The 24414-nt window shown below is 39.3% G+C and overlaps 1 protein-coding gene across 3 annotated transcripts in view; it reads left to right on the top strand.

The window, feature by feature from the left end:
• stab1 (stabilin 1) overlaps positions 1-24414 on the top strand; it is a 210170-nt gene that overhangs the window by 127719 nt on the left and 58037 nt on the right. For all 3 annotated transcript variants that reach the window (XM_051920983.1, XM_051920982.1, XM_051920984.1), the window contains exons 51-59: positions 1227-1403; positions 3920-4006; positions 5901-6047; positions 8364-8420; positions 8937-9123; positions 12431-12580; positions 17243-17347; positions 18919-19026; positions 21924-22114. In XM_051920983.1, coding sequence (XP_051776943.1) covers positions 1227-1403; positions 3920-4006; positions 5901-6047; positions 8364-8420; positions 8937-9123; positions 12431-12580; positions 17243-17347; positions 18919-19026; positions 21924-22114 — 1209 coding nt within the window. The remainder of the gene's footprint in view (positions 1-1226; positions 1404-3919; positions 4007-5900; positions 6048-8363; positions 8421-8936; positions 9124-12430; positions 12581-17242; positions 17348-18918; positions 19027-21923; positions 22115-24414) is intronic.

The raw sequence follows: 24414 nt of genomic DNA, 5'->3' as shown, positions 1-24414 counted from the left end.
TCACATTCCTTATTTTCTAAATTTGCACCTAGATTATTGTTTTTCTTTTTAGCATTTTTTTCTCTCCATCGCTTTTGGGTCTCTTTTCTCCGTGCTTTTCTTTCTTCTTCGTTTAATCGTCGACGTTTCATTTCTACCCAATTCATTTCATTTCTACCCTATTCATTTCTACCGTATTGACCTTATACACTTTATATGCACTGAGAGCCCTGGATCTGTGTGTGCTGCATGACTGCCTTTATACTACTGACTTGTTTTTTTTGATATTGCTTGTAAGTAGGGTGTGTCTTGCAAGACTCTCGTTCTATATTCCCGTGAGACACACCGTGGCAGGTCTCTTTCGTCTCGCGGGTCTTTAAATTATCTTCCGAGAAGATCACGTATCGTAGACTATCGGGACAGGGGACAGGATTTCTTTTTATAATAGAGAGATGAGTATAATTATTTTCATTTAATTTAAAGTCCTTTCCAGACTTCTGAAGAAAATGACTGTACAGTCGTGCCCAAAAGTTTTGAGAGTGACACAATTATTGGTTTTCACAAAGTTTGTTGCTTCAGTGTTTTTAGTTCTTTTTGTCAGATGTTTCTATGGTATACTGAAGTATAATTACAAGCATTTCATAAGTTTCAAAGGCTTTTATTGACAATTACATTAAGTTTATGCAAAGACTCAACATTTTCAGTGTTGGCCCTTATTTTTCAAGACCTCTGCAATTCGTCCTGGCATGCTGTCAGTCAACTTCTGGGCCAAATCCTGACTGATGGCAGCCCATTCTTGCATAATCAATGCTTGGAATTTGTCAGAATTGTTAGTTTTTGTTTGTCCACCAACTTCCTGGGGATTGACCTCAAGTTCTGGAGTTTCCTGGATACGGACCCAAATTTTCAATGTTTTGTTCCCCGAGCCACTTAGTTCTCACTTTTGCCTTATGGCACGGAGCTCCATCATACTGGAAAAGGCTTTGTTGGTCACCTAACTGTTCTTGGATGGTTGGGAGAAGTTGTTCTTGGAGGATGTTTTGGTCCCATTCTATTTCAGTATACCATAGAAACATCTGACAAAAAGATCTAAAAACACTGAAGCAGTAAACTTTGTGAAAACCAATACTTATGTCATTCTCAAAACTTTCGGCCACGACTATAGTTATATCAAATTTGTTTTAGAAGGAAAGTGTTTGTGTGGAAAAAGAAAAGAAAATATTTGTTTTTCTATACACCTGCTACAGGAGACTAGCATGTTGTCAGTTGCACAAAATCGGTTTCTTCAGCCTTTCACCATGCTGTGGCCAACAGACAGCGTCTTCAATGCTTTACCAGAAGAAAGGAAAACATGGCTTTACAGCAAAGAACATAGAGATAAACTGGAGGCTTACATCAAAGTCCACATGTTTAAAGATAAAACGGTAAGTAGCGCAGAATGTGTGTGTGGCCTTCCATCCATATTGCTGTGCCCTACGTGGTGATTCTCAACATTTTTCCATTGTCTTCTGATCAAGGTTTACCCTCGAGACATCCTTTCTCTTCCTTGCTCCAAGAGCATTTTTCCTACTTTACAACATCTAGTGTACATCAGTCAACTAAATGGAAATGTGCTCAGGTTTTTTAATTATGCAATTTGCTTGAAATGTTACTTCTAAGAGTGAGCTTTTTGACATTACAGTAAAAGTTCAAAAATCTTGATTGCTCTGGGATTTTTTGGATTTTCAAGCAGTACTTTTAAAATTCAAATTTAAAGAAGAATAAAGACAAGAAGAACAGGCAAAAATGTGTTGGCCTATTTATTAGTAAATAGAGAATGCTTCATTTATCCGCACAAGTATATTAATTTGTTAATTTCCACAAGTTCTTTTGCATCTACTGTACTGCTTATTATTAGAACACTTATACTGTAGCTACTCAGGCACTTCTGTTATTTTCTTTGCATACTTTTGCATAGCACCTTGTTTATGACTTTATTATTCTGCACCTTGTGCACATACATGACATCTTGAGGACTAAAGCTATACATCAGTTCAATGAATTTAATTCCTGTTTCCATGCCTTTTATTTTTTCAACTTTTTCTTCTTCTGCATAATTATCTTCTGTCTGATCAGGAGTTGTAATGCATTCAATGATTTCTTGATCAGTGAAAGTGGCTGCAACCTCAACATCATCTTCAGTGCATACCCACTCATCATTGTCGTCTTCATTAAGTTTGCATAGAGGGTCATCTTCCTGGGCTAATTTAACAGATGCTATCAGTTCTTTATAAAGAACCTTTCATCTCAGTCACATCCTAGACCTGCAAATGCTTCATTCAGCCATCACATTCACCATGCTCCTAGAAGAGTCACAGGCTGGACTGTGTTCCATGCAGCCGCGAGAGAACATTTACCGTCTTTGATTGTCAAACTGTGTTGAAATTCTGTAGGATCAACATCCCGTTTCAACATTTCCATCATAAAATCATTTATATAAAGACATTTAAAGCTCCTAATGCCTCCTTGGTCCATGGGTTGAATCTGTGATGTCAATTTGGTAACATAAAAAAATATTCCCACAGTCAGACACTGATTTTGATTAATGCAGGTGGGCCCTACAATTGTCTAAAACAGCAGGCACTTTATATTTTCAGGCTTCCACAATTTCCTTAAGCTATTGTGAGGTGGCTGAACATGCGTTCAAGCAAAGCCAGAACAAATCGAAAAGGTTTGGGACTCCAGCCGGGTAGTCCCTTCTAATTCTTTCAAATTTCTAAAACTTAAACAGGTGCCGTGTTGTAATACTCAACATAAGGCAAGCAAGAACAAAATCAAAACTACCACAGTGCTTGGTAACAGCAAACAAAACAACAGAAAGTATTCCCAGAGCTTTCACTCTCCAGAAGTGGTCTCATCAAGATAAGACGACTCAAGTGGAGGCACCCAATCTTTTTATAATGGGAACTGGAAGGGGTGGAGCTAATTTCCTTCACTAGGAGGTTTTCTGGGAGCTACATGTATGAGGAAAAAGAGAACAAGTTTAGCGAAAGCGCCCCCTCTCTCCCTGGTGGGTTACCATTTACCTCAAATGAGCCTTTGTCCAGACCAGCATTTTTATAGGCTTTCTAGGTCACAGGGAAGTCCACAATTCTGTGTGTTTAGAAATTTGCCAATCTCCAAAAGTTTAATTTTATGTTGACTGGAATCATTAGCACATTGAAGAATGGTTAATATTTCCTAAAAAAAAAATGAACATAATGATTCAGTGCTCATTTATTTCTTAAAATACTTTGTTTTGGCAATAACCCTTGGCCCAAAAATTGCCATACCTTCTGATCATTTTTACAAAGAATGTGTGTGCAACACTTTATCAAGATGTTCTAATTTTGGCTCATTTAAAGTTTTTCTTTGTAAGGCTCGGACAACTCTGCAAATTCTACAATTTTTTTCTCTTCCTTTTTTTGTACCATAAATTGTTGGCTTTCTGATGTTGTACGTTTCCATTAAAACAGCATTGTTCACACCACTTTCTAGTTTCTTAATTACTTAAAGTGTATCACTCAACTTCTTTTCTTCACACTACTAAGTTGATCTACCTTGGGAGCCATTATCAAAGGTTTGTAAATACCAAAATATGGAAATAGTATATACAAGTAGCCATTGTGCGTGTTTGTGTTCTCTCAAACACAAAAGCCCAGAAACTTTAAAAAGTTTGAATTTTTAAAAATTTCAGATTTTCAGCTGGTTAGAATTTGTGGCATCTGAATTATGGGACTTTTACTGTACTTTTTTTAAAATTTTGATAACAAGAAATATAACTAAAGCAAAAGTTGAACCTCAAATTAGTGGTTTGTTTTTCACCTGTTCATAAAAACAGCACCAGAAACTTGTCAAACACCATACGTTTATTTTACAGTCATCTTTATACCACTTATTCATTATTTATATATTAACACAGATTGAAGCTTTTAACCTACCTGGTGAAAAGAAGTTACGATCCTTGTATGGCTCTGAAATAACGTTTTCTTGCAGTCATCAACAAATTGTAAGTGAAACATGTTTTGTGTTGAAAAAGTAAACTGAATGTTTTGGAAGTTGAGGTCTGACCCCCTCCTACTGACCAGCTGTGTTTTTATCAAAACTCCCTTCCCTTCCACTTCTGGGCTCAGGTTGTGCCCTAATAAGCATCAGTGACACCTGTCAGTGGAACTTTCTGCTAGACCCTAGTACTTCTAGTAACAGCTGATGTACCCAGCAGTGTTCCTGGTAGGACCATTGCCAGATACCAATTAGCTTCCCTCCAAATGCTTGATAGCTACGTCTATATCTATATATCTATATCTATATATATTTTACATTCTTAGTTCTGTATCACATATCTATGAGCTGATTCTTGCAACTGGGAGGATGTAGCAGATGTTTGCCGACTGGCTGACCAACCATAAGCGTTACCTAATAGGTAACCACCTAAATAATCAGATTGCAATTCAGAACTAAGAATGTAATACTGTGTTCCAATCTTTACCCTGTCAAATATGCGAACCAGCCCCTGTGGTGCAACGTGAGAGGCTTCACCTCAGGCGTTGACATCCGAGGTTCGATCCCCATAATGGGATACAACCGTACGTACCCCTGACAAGCCCCAATAAGGGAAAAACATGGGTCGTGTACTCTTTGTATTATTTGGCAGATATTGTATCGAGAGAAGAAGCCAAGTCCAAAGGCTTCAAGAAAACCAACTTTATTCCAATCAAAGCAAGAAAAGTTGGGGTATTTATTCAAACGGGAGCTACCACACAGACATAGCAAACGAGCAGGGATGGGGACAGGTCAGTGGCTGGGTTATAATGTTCCCCGCATCACCCATCGGGTGACAGACATGTTACACATGGAGGCTGTGAACTTGTAGTTGCCTCGGTGGTGCTGCGAACATACAGTTGACTCGGCAATGGACAAGCAACCCTCGACAGACACATCAGTCATGTTTCCAAATTCAGTATCATTGGGGAGGTTCTCCAAAGAAGCTCGAAAATCTCACTATATATATACCGTGGCTGTTCATTTATCTGTCCTGGATTTAAATCACCTGTCACTCACAAACCGTTTGAACTATTGACGTGAAACTTGGTACACATACATTACATGATGTCTACTATCCGCTTTCAGGGTAATGACTGACCTCCAAGATTATTACTCTTTTTATTTTATTTTATTGTAGAATCGACTCTCTGCAGCGACTAGCAGAGCGGCCGCATGGCACATGCGTACAGGCGCTGTTCTCATTCCCTATCACCTTTACCATCACTTCCCCTACCTCTTCTTATCTTAAATCATTCTTGCGGCAGATTGAAGACTTAAGTGAAAAATTAAAGAAAACGTACTAAGTAATTGCAACACGAACACTGACTGAATCAGTTTTAACACATAAAGATGCCGACGAAAGAAAAGAAGAAGCGGGCCGCTAGGGTGGAGAAAAGAAGAGCTGCTCAGGAAGCAATAAGCGCATCAACCTCTGAACAAACGAATGATAAATACACAGAGAAAGAGGACGAAAACTCAAAGTGCACCCTTACTGGCATATATATATATTTTTTTTTTTCCGGAAGCTCCTTAGATGTCACCTGTTGGTTACTGACTCCTTAAGTGTCTTGAAACTAGGGTATAGCCCATGAAGTAGTGAAATACTGCACATGGTGTGAGAACCCGAGGATAAACCTCATGTTGCCTCAGGTGTGCCAGGCCAGACAGTACCCCACATGGCTTTCCAGGCTGGTCGCTGAGGACCTCCTTTCCAGAGTGTGATTTCTGTCTGTCTTGATATGTTTTTCCTTATACTGTAAATCACCCCATTAATCAGCTACAAATGAAAAATGTGTCATTAATGATAGTTTTTTTTTATTTCATCTTCTTCTTGTTGCTGCTCTTATTATTATTTCCAGGGTGATATCCTTGTGGACAATGGTAATGCTAAAATTGTTGAAGTGAATATTGAATTTAATGGAGGAATTGCACATGGAATAGATCAGCTTTTGGAGCCTCCAAATATAGGAGCCCGGTGTGATTCCATTGAAACAGTAAATACTACAGTAAGTAGTGAATTTCTTTTTTTTCTGCAACTGGTTATTCTAACAAGTGGATTTAGTATACCAACTATTAGTGGACTAGGTCCACATCCAGATCTGTTCTCACCTACTTATATTGACAGGTTGATTACCCCTAATCTGAAATGCTTCAAAACATTTTGAATGTAGAAATGACACCACAAGTAGAAAATTCTACACCTGACTTCATTTGCTCATGGGGGGCTTTGACCAATGGTACTTACCATTTATCATCCCAAGTGAATTACTGTGCACCTCGAAGCACCAACTCACAAACAACAAGCTTCCCGATGGAGTTTCGGAAGCCATGGGCGTGCCACTTTGTTATCAACCATCATCACCACCAGAATTACATGCATTACTCACTGTGCTTTTTGCTTATTCTTTGTATATGGGAGCCTTTAAATCAAAACACAGCATCGTAGGTGCAGACTGAAAGCCTGCCATTATTTATTGTTGCTGTTGTTTTAACAAATGACAAAGGTATTCTACTGATTCTACTGTGCACACACTTTGTTTCATGTACAAAATTTAAAAAAAATATTGTATAAAATTACCTTCAGGCTATGTGTATAAGGTGCAGATGAAACATAAATATATTTTGTGTGTCGACTTTAGTCCTAGCCCTAAGATATTTCATTACATCATACCTTATCATACCAATTTCTGAACATGCTTAATTCTGAGCAGAGTCATGAGGGGCTGGAGCCTCTCCCAGCAAGCTTTGGGCAAAAGGCATGATCAATCCCTGGACAGGGTGTCAGTCCATCGCAGGGTGAACACACTCATTATGTGTAAGCAACTGTTCCAAATCTCAGAAAATATCCAAAATCCAAAATACTTCTGATCCCAAACATTTCACATGAGGGATGCTCAACCAATTTGATATTTAGCAAGAAGCATTTATCAGAAGGCCCTGCAAGAGTCCATGCACATTCCATTTCATACTATTATGACGAGATAGCAGGACTAAGAAAAGAGAAAGTCGGACAAAAACTAAAGGGAGAAAGTAACACAAAGGAGAGCTCCCCTCATCTCTTGCAGAACACCAGGCAAACCAGTATTGTCTCAGGACTATAAAACCAGCCAGCGAACCCGACCTGCATCTCAAATTCTCAAATAGTGTGTGATAAATAACGTCAAATAACAAGTTGGAAAGGTTTGGGGATTTGCCCCATATAATGTCTTGAAATCAAAAGTGGTCAAATTAAGTTGAAAAACACATCAAAACATTCGACCTCAACAATAGTGTGAGGATTGTTTTTATACAGAGAGAAAATGGCAGAAGGAAATGATGTGGCAGGAATTTAGGAAGGACCGGAAATTACATCATCTGGGCTGGCCGGAAGTGATGTCATCGATATTGGCCAGAAGTGACGTTGTCAGTACTGGCCAGAAGTGACATCATCTGCAGGAGTCAGAAGTGATTTAGCGGAACCATTTTCGAGTATGGTTATTGTTGATGGTGGTTGTGCATTGTTTATCCTCTTTGGTTCTGTAAAGGTAGAGAGAGAGATAGCAGTACCACAATTCAACCCTCCGTCGGACAATATGTCGCTTACCTCCGGGCTTGTTGCCTGCCTCCTAAGCGCATGTGTCTGACAAGTGATATCTGCAGAAATAAGCTGTTGCGTATTTGTATGTTCATTAACGAGTTCAATTTATATTGATCTTGATTGACGTTCCTGTTGTTGGTAATTTCCAATAAAATGTTATTGGGTGGGATTTTAAAGGGGAAAAAGGAAGTTCTTAAAAAAGGGTTTTTCCTGTTACTGAGAAAACACAATGAGAAACTGACACAATTTTACAGTTATTAAAACCTAGTTAAGAATCATTTACCAATGTATATGTGTCATCAATCAATATTATATAAGCAAATCCTCCAAACCCCCAGCCTGTCATACCACAGACATAATGGCAGGCAAACAACACATTTAATAAATGAGTCTCTTATCCCCAACTCTGCACAGCCCTCTTCTTTCTCCAGTATGGACAATGCCAATCCCTTCATTGAGTACAAGCTTAACATTAATCCTTAATGTAGCATCATCCCTTGGCAAGAATGGCATCCCATATGCTTACTTCTTTCAGTTTAGAGTCACCAGCCAGCCTTAACACTCTTGTGTTGGAGTAAAGGAGAAAGTCTACATGCATAAAGGAAGCATATAAAAAATAAAAAACAAAGCTCGTAACAGGCCGTGAACTGAGCCAACTTCTGGAGCCACATGATAATTCTCTGTAAAATTTCAAGACATCTGTGTCCTTACTTTTTATATAAGTTTTCTCTTTCTTCTATTTTAGGGACATTGCTCCAGCTGTTCATTTGTCCCCATCTGTCCTTCTAATGCAAATCCTACTGTAAGTAATTTGGATTGTTTATTCTGCATAGGAAAAGACTATCAGCTTGTGTTTAATTAAAAAGAAAGCATTTTGCTTCAAATACTCAATGAATTGCTTGATCAATGTTAGTGGTTGTTTCATAAGTTCAATAATGTTAAACAGAATGATTTGCATATATGCCCATTCTTAGTTGACCATCCACTGGCAACACTACAGAAAGGTAAAAATTAAAATACAGTGAAAGATTTCCCTGGCATCCTATTTGAATGAACAAAATTAAACCTCTCCAAGATCACTTGCAAATGAAACATGGATGTTGTGTTGCTTTATTACTTTATTGGTGATATTATCAATTGTACTTTGAATTTTAGGGCCATCTTCACTTATTAAAACTATATGTTTTGAATCTAACAAAATAATATACTGTATGTCTAAACTTTATAGGAAGACAGAAGATATATATATATATACTGGATATGTTACCTTGTGCAGTCTTAAATGGATGCCATAAATTGTACCTTGATTTCTTTTTAGGGCAATATTCTTTCATGTTCGCGACTCCAATATTCATACTCGTATCCACAATCACGATGGAGGGGGGGACCCTTCAGGAATCGACACTGGCCTTACTTTGAGCCAACAGTTGGATGTCAAAGAGAGTGCTATTACTATCAATGGGTTCAAAAATGCTGTAAAAACCATTATGGAAGGGACTGCCAAGGTAATGTGAAAAAAATTGTCATGTTTTTGTACAAAATATGGTAAGATTCATGCTCAGAAATGCAGGTCTTTCTTGCTTTCAGGAAATTATATTTTGGACTTTTATCTTTTACCTGTGCTAATTCAAGCCCTAACTCTGATGTATTATTACATTAGCTGGTCATCAGCACATACACTTCTCTTTGCACAATGCTGCTGCCAAACTTTTGATTTATATGTAGATATAGATATAGATATGGCCAATCCCATATTATTGCAAAGATCAAAAAGCAAAAGAAAATCGTTTAAATTCGCAAAATGAGTCTGCTTCTGACTTTCATCTTAGGTTGACTGCCCAGAATTGCAGCTCCTCCGAATTTCATGCATTCTGGGAGGAAACGGTAGGTTCAGGTGGACAGACCCCAGAAGTGACATCACAGGTGGAAAGGCATCAGTCTACCTTTCTGCAGAGGGGAGGAGAAGAGAGCCCTTTTAAGCTGTTTTCCATACTCATGACAGTAATATGTATGCATGTATGTAAAATAAATAAATAAATTTGGGACCCCAACAGAGATATATTACATCAATACTTGCAAATATAACAGCCTCTAGACGCCTCCTATAGCCTTTGATGAGTGTCTGGATTCTGGATGGAGGTATTTTTGACCATTCTCCCACACAAAATCTTTCCATATGTATGTGTGTGTGTGTATATATATATATATATATATATATATATATATAATATAAAATATATTGCATAGTTTACTGTCAAATAAAGCAAAGAGAATGCAACACGTGTTTCACCCTCATTTGGGCTCATCAGCCATACACACTCTACTGCTCCCCTCTTGGGGAATCAAACCACAGACGTCAGCGTCAGAGACGAAGCCCCTTTACGCTGCGCCACTGCGTGTGGTTCGTTTATTTGACAGCCTGTAGATCCAGAGTAATTACATTTGTTGCATTCATAGTCTGAGTCTCGACAACTTGAATTGTGTGGGTGGTTACCTACCAGGTAATGCTTGTGGTTGGTCTGCCATTTGGCAAACATCCGCCACGGTGCCCTCTTTCAATTCAGGTCGTCGAGACTCAGACTATGAATGTAATTACTACGGACCTACAGGCTGTCAAATAAACAAACCACACGCTGTGGCGCAGCGTAAAGGGGCTTCGTCTCTGACGTTGATGTCCAAGGTTCAATTCCTAGAGAGGGGAGCAGTAGAGTGTGTACGTCTGATGAGCCCAAATGAGGGCGAAACACGTGTCGCGCACTCTTTGCTTTATTTGACAGTAAACTATGCAACATTCCATGATCTGCTTCTCGCAACTGGAAGAGGGCACCGTGACGGATGTTTGCCGAATGGCAGACCAACCACAAGCGTTACCTGGTAGGTAACCACCCACACAATTCAGGTCGTCGAGACTCAGACTATGAATGCAATGAATAAATATATATATATATATATATATATATATATATATATATATATATATATATATATATATATATATATATATGTGCATGTATATTATATTATAATTAAAAAAATCGTGGGATGAGACGTGACATTTTCAGAGAGACACTTTCATGTCCCATGAGACGAGACTTTGTGCCAAGAGATTTAACCACACCCGGGGCTGGAAATAAAAGACAAAGAGTAGATGACAAAGTAGAACATTGTAAAGAATTCAAAAACGTTGGCGCAATACACATGCAGAGCAGGTTAGAGATAATGAAAGTACTAAAATTCAAAAGTCTCATGAAAATGATAGTAAAGATCGCATTAGCGCAAAAAAATGGAAATTATTACTCAGTGAAGTAATGGAACAGCGAAAAGAGATGGAATGTATTGTTTGGATTTAAACTTTAAGTCAGAGACCTGTAGATTGTCTAATTCGTGTTGCCATCAGGGAAAAGTAGTATTTCTTCCCATTGAAGAGGTGTATCCGTGAGAATTAAAAGATTTGTTGTTTGGTGAAAGTGAAATCCACATTCGTGAGTGGCAGAGACATGAAGTGGCTGGCACGCAGCACAGGCCTGGGGGGTGGGTGTTGGCGAGCGAAGACCCCTAGTATATGTGTGTGTGTGTGTATATATATATATATATATATATATATATATAATAAAATATATATTGTGTACGCCAGGAGTCGCTGTCGCCCCGTTAAACCCAGCAGACAGATATGCAAACACAGGGTAAAAGCACGAATGAGCATTTTTAATTAAAATTTAATTTTAATTAAAGCCACCATAAACAAGTAAATAAACAATAAATCTACATAATACTCTTTCCTCCACACCTCCCAGCAAGCTCTATCCTACTCCTCCCGACTCCAGCTCGCCTGCTGGGTATTCAGCAGTCCTTTATATAGTGCCTGACCTGGAAGTGCTCCTGTTCTTCCTTCCACGTGACCTGCCAGGACTTCCAGATCAGATGGAGAACTCAAATTCTTTAATCAGCCCGGAAGTACTTCGGGGCTCCTGTCCACGTGATCCATAAATACTTCCTGTGCTATAATAATAATAATAATTCTTTGCATTTATATAGCGCGAAAGGATAACTCCCCTGATCCTTTGACAGCTCCCCCTGGTGGCACCCATGGCATCCAACAGGGCTGTGAAACCGAACTCCAAGTCCGAGGATGCCCTGTGGGAATCCGGGGCATCGCTATGCTATACTCCAGGGGAGCTGCCATCTAGAGTCTTGGGGGTGGCAGTGTCCAAAAATTGATGCCTTCCCCCATCTTTTCCTTCTCGGGGCATCCCAGCTGGGTTGAGATGCTGGCTGTCCATCACAATGTATATATACAGCTGGCAGCTCAACCCAGCCGGGACGCCCTGAGAAGGCGCATGTTACATGTGGATGGTCGGCCAGTCAGCACATCCTCTCTCTCTCTTTCTATATACATACATATATATATATATATATATATATATATATATATATATATATATATATATATATATAATACATAATATACATTTCTTTATTAAATATAAGGTTTATAACAGTTTCAAATGCAAAATGGTTAGTCGATGCTATGTCATATGACTTTTCAAAAGCCACCCATTAATATCAAATCTGAACTGTTTTTCACTAACATTGCTTCAAATCTTATAATACCCTCTGATGTTATCTTTACTGTTTGTTGTGCTCAGTATTGATTATTTGTTGTCATACTATTGTGACATGTCTGCAGAAAACATGCAAGCATGAATCTTATTGTAATGTACATACATACTGTACCAATAAACCTGACCTTAAACTGCAATGATACTGTACTAAAAACCCAGCAATTTCGGTAGCAATCCCATTCTCTTTCAGTTTGCCCAGGAGGACTTGAAGCCCCTTGCAGCAATCATGGGCGATGCATTGATGGTACACGTGGAACTGGAGAATGTGAGTGTGATTCAGGCTTTACAGGAGTAGCTTGTGAGCTTTGCATTAGAAACCACTATGGACCAAACTGTACAGGTAAGCTATAAATATTTAAAAGCAATCTGTTTTCTTGTGGGCATCAGTAGTACACATATGAATTATTTTGCGTAGCAGTTACTGTCAAACCTCAATAAATTATGCCAACATATTGCATTAAAGTTTCCATTTTCATCTTTTCTTTTTTAAGATGGTATTCAGCCAGTATGTCAGAAGTAAACTCAATAAAATCCCAAGAAATAATACATTGTCGGGAATGCATTAATGTACTTTGTTTCTGACATATCACTAATTTTTGTTAAAGATTTTTTATATTTTTGTCATTATTTTGGCAATGTTAACTAGTTTTCCTTTATCTGTAGTTGCAGCCATTTCAGACATCCAAATGCTATTAATTGGTAGGCGCGTGACATGCACACTATGGGACACATGGACTCATGAAGGTCGAGCTATAAAAGATGGCTGCATGAATTAAACTGTCTCTTTAGCTTTAAGAAATTAAGGGAATGACTTTGTGGATACAGTTCTGATCAAAGAGAAAATGGCTTTTGGCAATAATGTGGATTCTGGTTTTGACTTGATTTATAAATTAGTACTATCCGTTAAACACTGGTGAACGATCTAACAACCCGTTTACCAACTTTAAGGCAAAAACATCAAGAATTTTTTGATTAGAATTTTTTTTTTGATTTGATATACTTTATTAATACAAATAACCTAAATACTGGTTATGTAAATTTTTAATATGTCTTTGGCACAGACGAACAGTTTTTTGATACCAAGTCTTTAAGGATGATGTCCGATGTTGTGTGGAGTTGTTGCTCTGGGTTCAAGTGGAGTATTCTTCATGTGCTTTAGTGCCTTCTTTCTCTTTGTGACATGGTTCTTTGTTTGTGGTGTGCCATGCTTCTCTCTGTTATGCTGTTTGCTGTGTCCACTGCAACCTCACAGAGAAAAGTGATGCTCTTTCTGGAACAAAAGATTAGATGCTGAAGTCCCTGTCTTGAAATAATAATGGCTGCTTCTCAGCCTTCCTCAGACTGAGCTTAGTAACTGGCACAGAGCTTCGCTTGGCAAAGTGGATCTGAGCTTTCAGCACCCCAAAGAGGGAGCAGCTCATCAGCTTTTTGGTGAGCAGATTGCAAGCAGATGAATGCAGCTAAATTGTAAAGGTTGGTGTAACCTATGGCGAGTGGCTAAAAGTCCCTTCAAGTAACAGAACCAGTGCCTGCTCATACACTCACTATTTGTCCATCAAAGTTGCCACTCATTGAATTATATCTCTTTGTTGAACCTTGGGATTCCATTTGGCACCTCCATGTCTCAAAGAATATTAAAGAAATGTCAGTTTCAACTCTGATTTACACCTTTGTTATCAGATGAAGTACAAGCTTGACCAAGAATGGTAGAGCTGCAGCTAAGCCGTTTTCGCAGGTTGGGTGTGCCTCTGGATTTCTTTATCCCTGTTAAAACTGCTGTTTTATCAGGCCTTGTGTACCACTAAAAGCTTAGCAGAATGGTAAATGCCCACTTTGTCATACACAGGAGCAGACTGGGTCTCAAAACCGGCCCGGGCATCTTTAAATGAGTGAGGTGACGAGGTCGACCCACTTGGCCCATTATTCATTGTCATTTTCTTAAAATTTATGATGAGTATACATCTCGCTACTTGCTATGAGCCTATGATATTATTATGATATGAACTCTATCTAAACTGTTGCCAAACTTAATCTGTATGCTGTTGTTTAGACACGACTTAAAATCTGATGACATGCCTACAAATAAAATTTAATGAAAAATAAAAATTTAGTAACACGGCTTACATGTTATTAGAGTACATGTCAAATGTCAATGTCATGTCCAAGTGCCAGTACCCTAGTAGGCTAGTACCTTACGCAGCTTGCTGCTTTTAGCAGCCACATCATCAACAATACTGTTAGTGTCAAGTTTGGCTAGGATACTTTTCTCCACCGACATCAACATGAACGCCTCAAGATGTTCTTGCGTCATTGTGCTTCTAAGGTGGCTTTTGATTCTCTTCAACGCAGAGAATGATCTTTCACACTGCACTTGAGACACAGGCAGCATTAGCATTAGCTTGTAGGCAAGCCCAGTGCTCTTGTAAGCATCAGTTAAGAGGTTCAACCGAAGTAGCACCTTGTAGCAACAAAGAGGACAATCTTTACAAGACTTGCAAGTTGACCCAGTTGTCCTATCTTATTCACGGTCACTGTCATTGTCATCCTCCACAGTATAAGCGTCTGCTACTGATTGTTTAAGTGTTGGCCACTGCTGTTCAAAGCTTTGCAGTTCTGTTCATAGTTGTTCAGCAGTGATGCCATCGTCAAATCTGAGCAAATGTCACTACAGCTCTTCCATAGCTCCCAATGGAACTTCACTAAAGTTCCTCGGGTGAAGAAGCGACAGATCGGCATAGAACGCAGATGTTGTTGATGTGTCAAATGTTCCGTCCTAATATGAAAAATTCCTATCCTGTGCTTCATAACTGTATTTCATCATACTAATAATCCATCCATCCATTGTCCAACCCGCTGAATCCGAACACAGGGTCACGGGGGTCTGCTGGAGCCAATCCCAGCCAACACAGGGCACAAGGCAGGAACCAATCCCAGGCAGGGTGCCAACCCACCGCAGCATACTAATAATCGCAGCTGAAAACCACTAATTATCACTCACATAAAATCAGAATCCGAATATCTTTATTGTCATTATAACATCCATCCATCCATCCATTATCCAACCCGCTATTTCCTAACTACAGGGTCACAGGGGTCTGCTGGAGCCAATCCCAGCCAACACAGGGCACAAGGCAGGAACCAATCCTGGGCAGGGTGCCAACCCACCGCAGGGCACCACACACACACACACACACACACACAACAAGCACACACTAGGGACAATTTCCAATCACCAGTGCACCTAACCTGCATGTCTTTGGACTGTGGGAGGAAACCAGAACACCCGGAGGAAAACCCACGCAGACACTGGGAGAACATGCAAACTCCAGCAAGGGAGGACCTGGGAAGTGTAACAAATACAACAAAATTAGGTGCAGTCCCTGCGGTGTCAAAATATAAATAAATATAATTACAAAAGGATAAGAAGAAATAAGGTAGAACACAAACATTCAACATAAGACCTTAATTGCACATGAACACTATTGCACATAATGTCATCTATTGCACTGCTGCATTGGAGGTGATTAGGTGGCATTCAGTGCCCTAATAGCAACAGTCTATTAGACTTTATTTTGATGCTCCTATATCTTTTGCTTGATGGCAACAGTTGGAACATGTCATGAGCGGGGTGTGAGGAGTCTTTTAAGATATTTTCTGCTTTCCTGAGGCAGCGAGAGCGTTGCAGTTCACCCAGAGAGGGTAAAGAGCAGCCGATGATCTGCTGGGCAGTCTTTACAATCCGCTGAAGTGTTTTCCTCTGCGCTGTTGTGAAGCTGGAAAACCACACACAGAGGCAGTAGCATAGGATACTCTCGATAGAGCAGCAATAGAAGGACACCAACAGAGAACAATAAAATGCATAATATATAATCTAAACTAATTATTAGTACTGAAGAATTTAAATACTAGATATGAGATAAAATAAATTGCAATAATGTATATGCTAGCCAAAATGTAGCGATATAGAAACAGAATTCTGCAAAAGGCTGTTTTGACAAAATTTTTCATTGCAACTTTGTGTACTGACAACTAAAACAATTTGACGTAATATGGTATATTATATAGGACTATATAAATCGCAGCAATGAAAATTAATTTTAATGTCAAACAGTAACCAGTACAGAAAATTTATTTCATGAAATGGCCAGCCCATGACCAGACCAGCATTGCCCAAATGCCCTAATGGCCAGTCTGCCCCTGGTCATACAAAACGAGAGAGGTTAGAAAGGGAGAAAAATATCGAGCAACACTGTTTATTGTTTCACCGAACAGATGGGTGGCAACAGCCACTCACAACCCACAGATGTCAAGCCACAACCCACTGATCGGGAAACTTTGAGATAGGCATCACACACACAAGCCGCACATTGGCATGGTGAATGTATTCATCGGAGAAGACCGAAAGGATTACATTGTCCAGTGCTGCTGCACATTTGGATATCAGTTATGGATCTGCGCATGCCATAGTGCAGGGCGACTTGGGGTACTGTAAAGTTTGCACAAGATGGGTACCCAAACAACTCGATCTGCACAAGCCAACATCCTTTAGTGAAAGTAGAATGTTCTTGGTACTTAGAAGGTGGAAAAGTTGTTTAAGATCCTCGCTCGCATGCAGTTAGTCTTTGATTTGTACATTTATCAGATTTATGTTACTGTGTGTTCCGCTGGTGCTCATCATTATCATTTGTGTTTTACAAGGATGACTAAGTTGTATTATCGTATTCTCATTGTTAAGGCAATAAGTTTCCTTAATTCTAATAAAGCAGCCGCTCTAGCAGAAAAAACAATCTTCACCTGCACATTTCTTAATTTGCAGACATATTTCAGTCTGAGCGTATTATTGCAGATGACTTTCACCTTTTACTGTGTGCCTGTCCATACTCACCACTGACTGTTTCATCCATTTCTATTGAGTGTTTGCTTTCTGAGTACTGCCTTAGGTAGAGGTGTTCTTTTATCAGGATCAGCTGACACTGAAAAATTATTTCTTTTTCCCTTAAAGAGTGTAAATGTACGGAAAATGGAACATGCACTGAAGGACTCGATGGAGATGGGAGCTGCTTCTGCAAAGACGGCTGGACTGGGAAGCGCTGTGAAAGTGAACTAGGTTAATTCAGATTTTCATTTTCATTATGTAGAATTAACTGCTGTGAATAGGATTAAGACCGGGGTGTTTACTTTGTCCACATAGGCTCATTCACAGTTTACTGGTATTTGAAACCTGCAACAGAAAGAGTGTGGCTTGAAACCCGGATTGAGAGAGCCATTGACATTGCCTGTTAGAATATACGCAAAGGATAGTGACACAAGTCTGTGTCTGTCCAGTGGCACAAATACTAAATATGAGGGTAAATCAGAAGGTAAAGGCAATTTGAAACTTACGCTGTAACTGTAATGAGTAGAAGCTGATGCGATACAACGTATTTGTGATGGCTTATGGGTAGTTCAAACACACACAGCACAGTGCTCTGCCATTATAAGTAGTCCAGTTGAAGCCAAGGTCAAATGAACATTAACGCTGTGCTGCGGGATTGCACCATTGCTGAACAATATGCCATAGTGAGACTTCTTTGGGCAGTGGGAGTGAAACCTGCTCAAAATCACCAAAGGATGTTGGCTCAGTACGGAAGTGAAAACAGCAGGACTCAACGAAATGTTTATGAAAGGGTAGAAAGGTTTAAAGAGGAAAGTGTAACTGATGAAACACGATCTGGTTCACTATCAACATCATGCACACAAGCCCACATCGACATGGCGAATGCTTTCATCAGAGGTGGCCAACGGATTAAGTTGTTCAGTGTTGCTGCACATTAGGATATGAGCTATGAATCTGCACGTGCAATAGTCCACGAAGACTTGGGGTGCTGTAAAGTTTGCACAAGATGGGTACCTAAACAGTTTACTGATCTGCACAAGCCCATCATCCTTTGGTGATTTTCAGCAGGTTTCACTCTCAAAGAAATCTCACTGTTGTTCAACAATAGTGCAATCCTGTAGTGAAGTGTTCATGTTCATTTGACTTTGGTTTCAACTAGCCTAAAGGCAGAGTGCTACACTGTGCATGCTTAAGCTACCCATAAGCCATTGTGAATGCATTGTATGGCATCGATTTCTGTCTGTTGCAGTTACCGTGTCATTTTCAAACAGTGTTTACTGTTTGATTTACCCTCATATATGTGTATTTATTCGATTTTTTAAGCCCACTTATTCCAGTCTAGTGTCAAGGGGTTTAAAAGAAATCCAGCAGACGTCAAAGAGAAACAGTAATAATTGCACCATCAGAAACTTAACGTGCGTACGTTAAGTGAATTAAACAAGCATTACTTTTGAGTTAATGGCCGCAACGTGCAAAAGTTGGACTACCAGTCTAAAGCTGCAAAAATTTCCCTTAACTCTCCAAATTCCTAATCTGGAAATATAAAAGATGAATGGGTGGATGATAAGTGGACCTGCATGTTTGACAGCTAGGAGATTTTCATAAAATGGTACGTTCAGGTCTTCATTTTATTAATCAGTGTGTTCCGACAACTGCGTTTCAGATGAATATGAAACTTTAGTTCTACATTTTATTTCTTTAGAGAAAAAAAAAACATTTTTATTTAAAATGTTTGCCCAAAAATGATTGCCTGTTTTGTTTAATTGTTTCCATTTTTAAATGTGTGCATCCCATTTCTGCAGAAGTAAAGCCTATATGTACACCAGAATGCAACATTAATGCAGTGTGCCATGCGAATAACATATGTGAATGTGGACCAATGTATGATGGAGATGGACGGAACTGTACAGGTGAGAGGAATAATAAACTGCTGGTCACACAGAACTGTGATGTTTAATGGTTATGTAGCTGAGATTACAATGCAGCTTGAACAGGGTTTGAGTTTTCCTTAAACAGCCTAGAAATGCTACTTTCAGGACCAAACTTCTTTTGCTGTCTTTTAATTTGCCTTGAAGCCACCTGCCTTGCCTTTTAGAAAATATGGTAGATGATGTTCAATTTAAATACCACTTACATCTGAAACTGCCATAAAACAGCATTGTTCCAGGCCTCTTAATACTTGTGTATACAAAAAAAAAATAAATAAAAAAAGAAGAAAAATTAAATACATTTTTAAAGGAATGCCCCAACCCAAACATTATAACTTTCTAATATGTTTTGTGGAGAACAGACATAACTAAATTTCTAAAAGAATGGGATCCAATGGTGAGCAATGCTGGACAACAACAAAAAATGTCAAAACGTACAAGAAAAATTTCACATTACTCGTGTTGCATGATCCAGACATCAAATTATTCGGTTCTATACTCCCAACGTGCAAAACACATGTATTTTTGGCAAAAATATTGTTATAATAGGAAACACACAGTTCACTTGTCCACAAATAAAGCAGGTTCATACTGGGCAAGCATTTCCATTTTGGCTATTCTGTTGTTTTCTGTATCAAAAAATGCAACCTCACAGTGAGCACATTGGCGATCCAACTTTCGTAAATAGTGCTCTTTAACCCAACATTCATGTGGGATGTAAAAGCAATGTTTGCATATGATATGGATGAAAGTTGGGAGTATTTAACAATCTCCTTTTTTGTTGGCATACATTTCTCTGTCGTTGTTGTGTTACGGGTGCCACATGTACTATTGTCCCGTAATCAGTTTGCATCTCCTTTGGGTGTACATCAGGAAATGGGTTGCTGAGGGTTACCCAAAAAATGGGGAGATTCACCTTTAAGGGGAAGACACATTGCGGACAGGGCAGTTGGGGCTGAAGATGATTTAACTGGAAAAGGAGAGAGAGAGAGAGACATTTAGCTTAGCAGCGAGTTAGCACCAAGAATCCACTTGCGTGCCACCTGCTGGAAGATGATTTTATTTTACTTGGGGATACAAGGAAGACAAACTTTTTTGCGGCTTCCCAGGAGCAATCGAGCTTTGGGGACCAGTAGGACAGAACATTTTGTTATTGGCTTGGCTGCTGGCGTACTCCATGGGGATTCCTGCATTTCACTGTGCTCATGAACTGTAAGGACAGTGTGATCTAATTTGGAGAAACCGCGTTATCTCAGGGGAGAACATCTGTAAAAGTTTGTCTTTGATTTTTGTTATGTACTTGCTTTTTGGGGGGGAATTACTTAAACTGTCTTGTTTGTTAATATGTAAATATACTTTTTTCTTTTTTTTTTTGTTTTCCTTTCATCGCTTTAACGCTTGTTATCTTATGCCAATCTGGGGCGTGTGGTGACTGGGTCATAAATAAGGATGGAGCGTTGGTCACGTTACACAGAAAAGATTTTGATAATAAACTGCTTTTCCTAACAGTAATGTGCAGCGGCCTGGGGTTTAGTTGTTCTCCCGGGGCTGCGGTACAATTGTTCTTGCCTTCTGTGTCGTGGGGTATATCTGGCATGTTGATAAAAAGCCAGCGGCTAAATGGCTTTATATTTCAGCTTAAGTGTTGTCTCTTTTTGTCGCTGAAGTGCCTCCTGTAATTACCTGGATGCTCAGGAGATGTTATCACTAGAGTTCTTTTCACACTGTCATGGTGTGTAGCACTGTATTTTGTAATCATAATGATTGCTTTGTTGTGAGGACAGGAGCACAGGTCAGTTGTGCTTGAATTCTTTATTCCTTACTTGAAGCTCAGCAGATGATGCCGCAGTTCTTTTTCTTCCTATGAGTGGCCTAGGCAATGTGCTTCACACTCGCCAGATGTCACAGCTGTTCTTTTCCTTTCTGCCATGTCACCTTCTTAAGCAGTTTACAGTAAAAAAAAAAAAAAAAAAAGACATGAGCTCCTATAACTTCACAGCTTTCGCTACACAAATTTTTTGCTTCACCAGTGTGTTTCCCTTCATAAGCTTTTAATTAAAGCCACAATCAAGGTTCTAGCCCCAGAGGATTGCCAGGTAATCATGTGACAAATGCACACAGTCAGTAGCATTTTATATGTGGAGACAAATAACTCCAAAAAATAAAAATAATCCACAAACATGAAGCCCCTTCACATGGGATTGTGCTTTTGAATGGAAGACCTGCCTCTCTCACTCATTCTTTGGTCAATAGTCCTGATTTTATACGACTGAATGACTTGACATGTACATTAGGTAACGTGAGATTTTTTTTCATGGCCGTTTTTAAAATCATTTGCTGTTATCTGTGTCGATCACCATGGGGTCCCTTTTGATCAGAAACCTATTATGTCTGTTGGCCATAAAAACATGAGATTTGCATTTTTTTCTTGGCCATCACTACAAGCTACACGAGGTAAGAAAGAACAAAAAATCATTTTTGGGTGGTGTAATTCTATAAAATCTGTTCACCTTCAATTTTAAAAACATGGTGTGTTACTGTTTAGCACACTATGAATGAAGGCAGATAATGAATACCACATTAGCATGGCATTTTACTGTGTGCAACAATCTAATGGGTGGCAGGACCTCCCAAATCATCAGAGTATTCCTAATCAATAAGATTCAATACTAATATTGAATATTAATTTATGTGAATTTCCTCTTGGGATTAATAAAGTATCTATCTATCTATCTATCTATCTATCTATCTATCTATCTATCTATCTATCTATCTATCTATCTATCTATCTAATAATAGCTGAGTAAATTATTTCACAGCCTTCCTTGAGTAACTGCTAACTATGTAATCATTTGCTTTTCCCTCTCTCATGCCTACAGTAATAGATATGTGCCAAGACAACAACGGAGACTGCCATGAAGATGCAACATGCACGCAAAGTGGACTCATCAAAACATGTCAGTGTCTGTCTAATTATACTGGAGACGGCTATTATTGTGCCCCTATAAATCCATGCACAACAGACAATGGAGACTGCAGTGATTTTGCCCTTTGTATCTTTACCGGTGCAGTAAGTACTATCAATGAAAGAAACGCCACATGCCATTAAAATTCAACTGTCTAAGTGTGGTGGTGCAGTGTTAGCGTGGATACCTCACGACTTTATAGACATACAGTAAGTTCAATTCCCAAAGACTGCACATTTCCCATGTTGACGTGAGTTTTTTGTGAGCACTCTGGTTTCTTCCCACATTTCTAAAACTGCTTATTATGGTGGCACCGCATGAGAAAGTGAGCTTGTGTGTGGTAGCCTGTCTAGAGTTTGCTCCTGCCCAGTGCCTGATAATGTCAGAATGAGCTTTGGCATACAGTAACAATGTAAGAGATTTAGCAAGTATAGGAAATCATTTTGGGGACACTGCAGTTTACTCATGTCCTGTCCTCTTACATTATGTAACCAGACCGTAACAAAGGCTTCTTTGGGTCTTTATAACACTTCTGACACATCACTAGATGGTTTATTCATCTCTATGCAGAGTGGCATATTAAAATGATGGTATAGCTATTTGTTAAAATGAGAGGATTCTTAGGTCTTATACTAAATATGTCACCTCAAATAGAGGTGTGCTTTGGTTTAGCCACCTCTGAGCATGCAAATGTGATGTTTGTCAGCAGGTCACATTGCAGAGATGAATAAACACTAATAAGTGTTATGAGGACCCAAAGAAGTGTTTGTTAAGGTCTTGCTACATAGTAGGGGTTTTGTCTTGGTAGAGTATTATATTACTCTACTTTCCCCTTTTGTATTATTAATATGTAGCCTTTGTCAGAATGCCTCAAATCTCCCAGACTTACCACTGTTTATAAGGTACTATACCATATAACTTCTTCCCACCTTCCCTTCTACATCTATAACCTCAGGCAATTAGGTATAGTAAAAGACAAGCAGGAGTTAAGTTACAATTTAAACAATGTATCTATAATAATAAAAGGCAAAGCCCTCACTGACTGACTGACTCACTCACTCACTGACTGACTGACTCACTCATCACTAATTCTCCAACTTCCCGTGTAGGTGGAAGGCTGAAATTTGGCAGGCTCATTCCTTACAGCTTACTTACAAAAGTTAGGCAGTTTTCATTTCAAAATTATACGCGTAATGGTCATAACTGGAACCTCTTTTTTGTCCATATACTGTAATGGTAGGCAGCAAGATGGCCGTAGGAGACTGAGTTGCGTGTCGCGTCATCACGCCTCCCACGTAATCACGTGAACTGACTGTGAACTCAGTACGTAGAAAAGAAGGAGGAGCCCCAAAGAGCGCAGAAGAAAACATTCATTACACAATTGACAAGGCAGCGAAACAATAAGAAGCGAGTGAGTGACGCATACAAGCATCTTCATAAGACACGAGGTATAAAAAAGCACGGTGTAAACCGTAAGTCTAAATTAACTTTATAGAAACGCTCCCGCTGCCGTTTGCAATACCATATTCGCGAGATACAAGTTTAATGAGAAGACACGAGGTATAAAAAAGCACGGTGTAAACCGTAACCTTAACTTTATAGAAACGCTCCCGCTGCCGTTTGCAATGCCATATTCGCGAGATACAAGTTTAATGAGAAGACACGAGGTATAAACGAGAGTTTGCATCACTTTGTAACAGAGTTAAAATTGCTGTAGCGAGAAACTTTTAACTTCCGGGTCTTAGCTAACATTAAATAAACCCGTGGACATCGCAACATCACACAAGAGAGTGGCTCACGTGAAGTGACTGAACGCAGCAGGAGTGATCACTTACATGAATGAAACCTGTTCAAAAAACACATTACACAATTGATAAGGTAGGAAAAGAATATGAAACAAGGCACGGTATAAACCGTAACTTTAAGTTTATAGAAACGCTGCCGTTTGCAATACCATATTCGCCCCTGCGAAGCGCGGTGATTTTGCTATATATATTAAACTATTTCAACCATTGTATGATCTGCTTCTCGCAACTGAAAGAGGGCACCGTGGCAGAAGTTAGCCGACTTGCTCACCAACCACAAGCGTTACCGGGTAGGTAACCACCCATACAATCAGATTGTGAATCAGACTACGAATGCCTGCAATGTAATTACCCCGATCTACATGCTGTCAAATGAACGAACCTCACGCCGTGGCACAACGTTAGGGGCTTCGCCTCTACGTCCGAGGATCGATTCCCGTAAGGGAGTGCAGTGACTGTGTTCTCCTGATGAGCCCACAATTACGGCGAAACACGTGTCGCATACTATGCATCTTCAAAGCACGGTGTAAACAGTAAGTTTAAATTGAGTTTATAGAAACGCTCCCGCTGCCATTTGCAATACCATATTAGATGACTTT

The sequence above is a fragment of the Erpetoichthys calabaricus genome, chromosome 18 (genome assembly GCF_900747795.2).
Source record: "Erpetoichthys calabaricus chromosome 18, fErpCal1.3, whole genome shotgun sequence".
NCBI classification, from domain to species: domain Eukaryota; kingdom Metazoa; phylum Chordata; class Cladistia; order Polypteriformes; family Polypteridae; genus Erpetoichthys; species Erpetoichthys calabaricus.
This window is presented reverse-complemented; position numbering and strand designations above follow the sequence as displayed.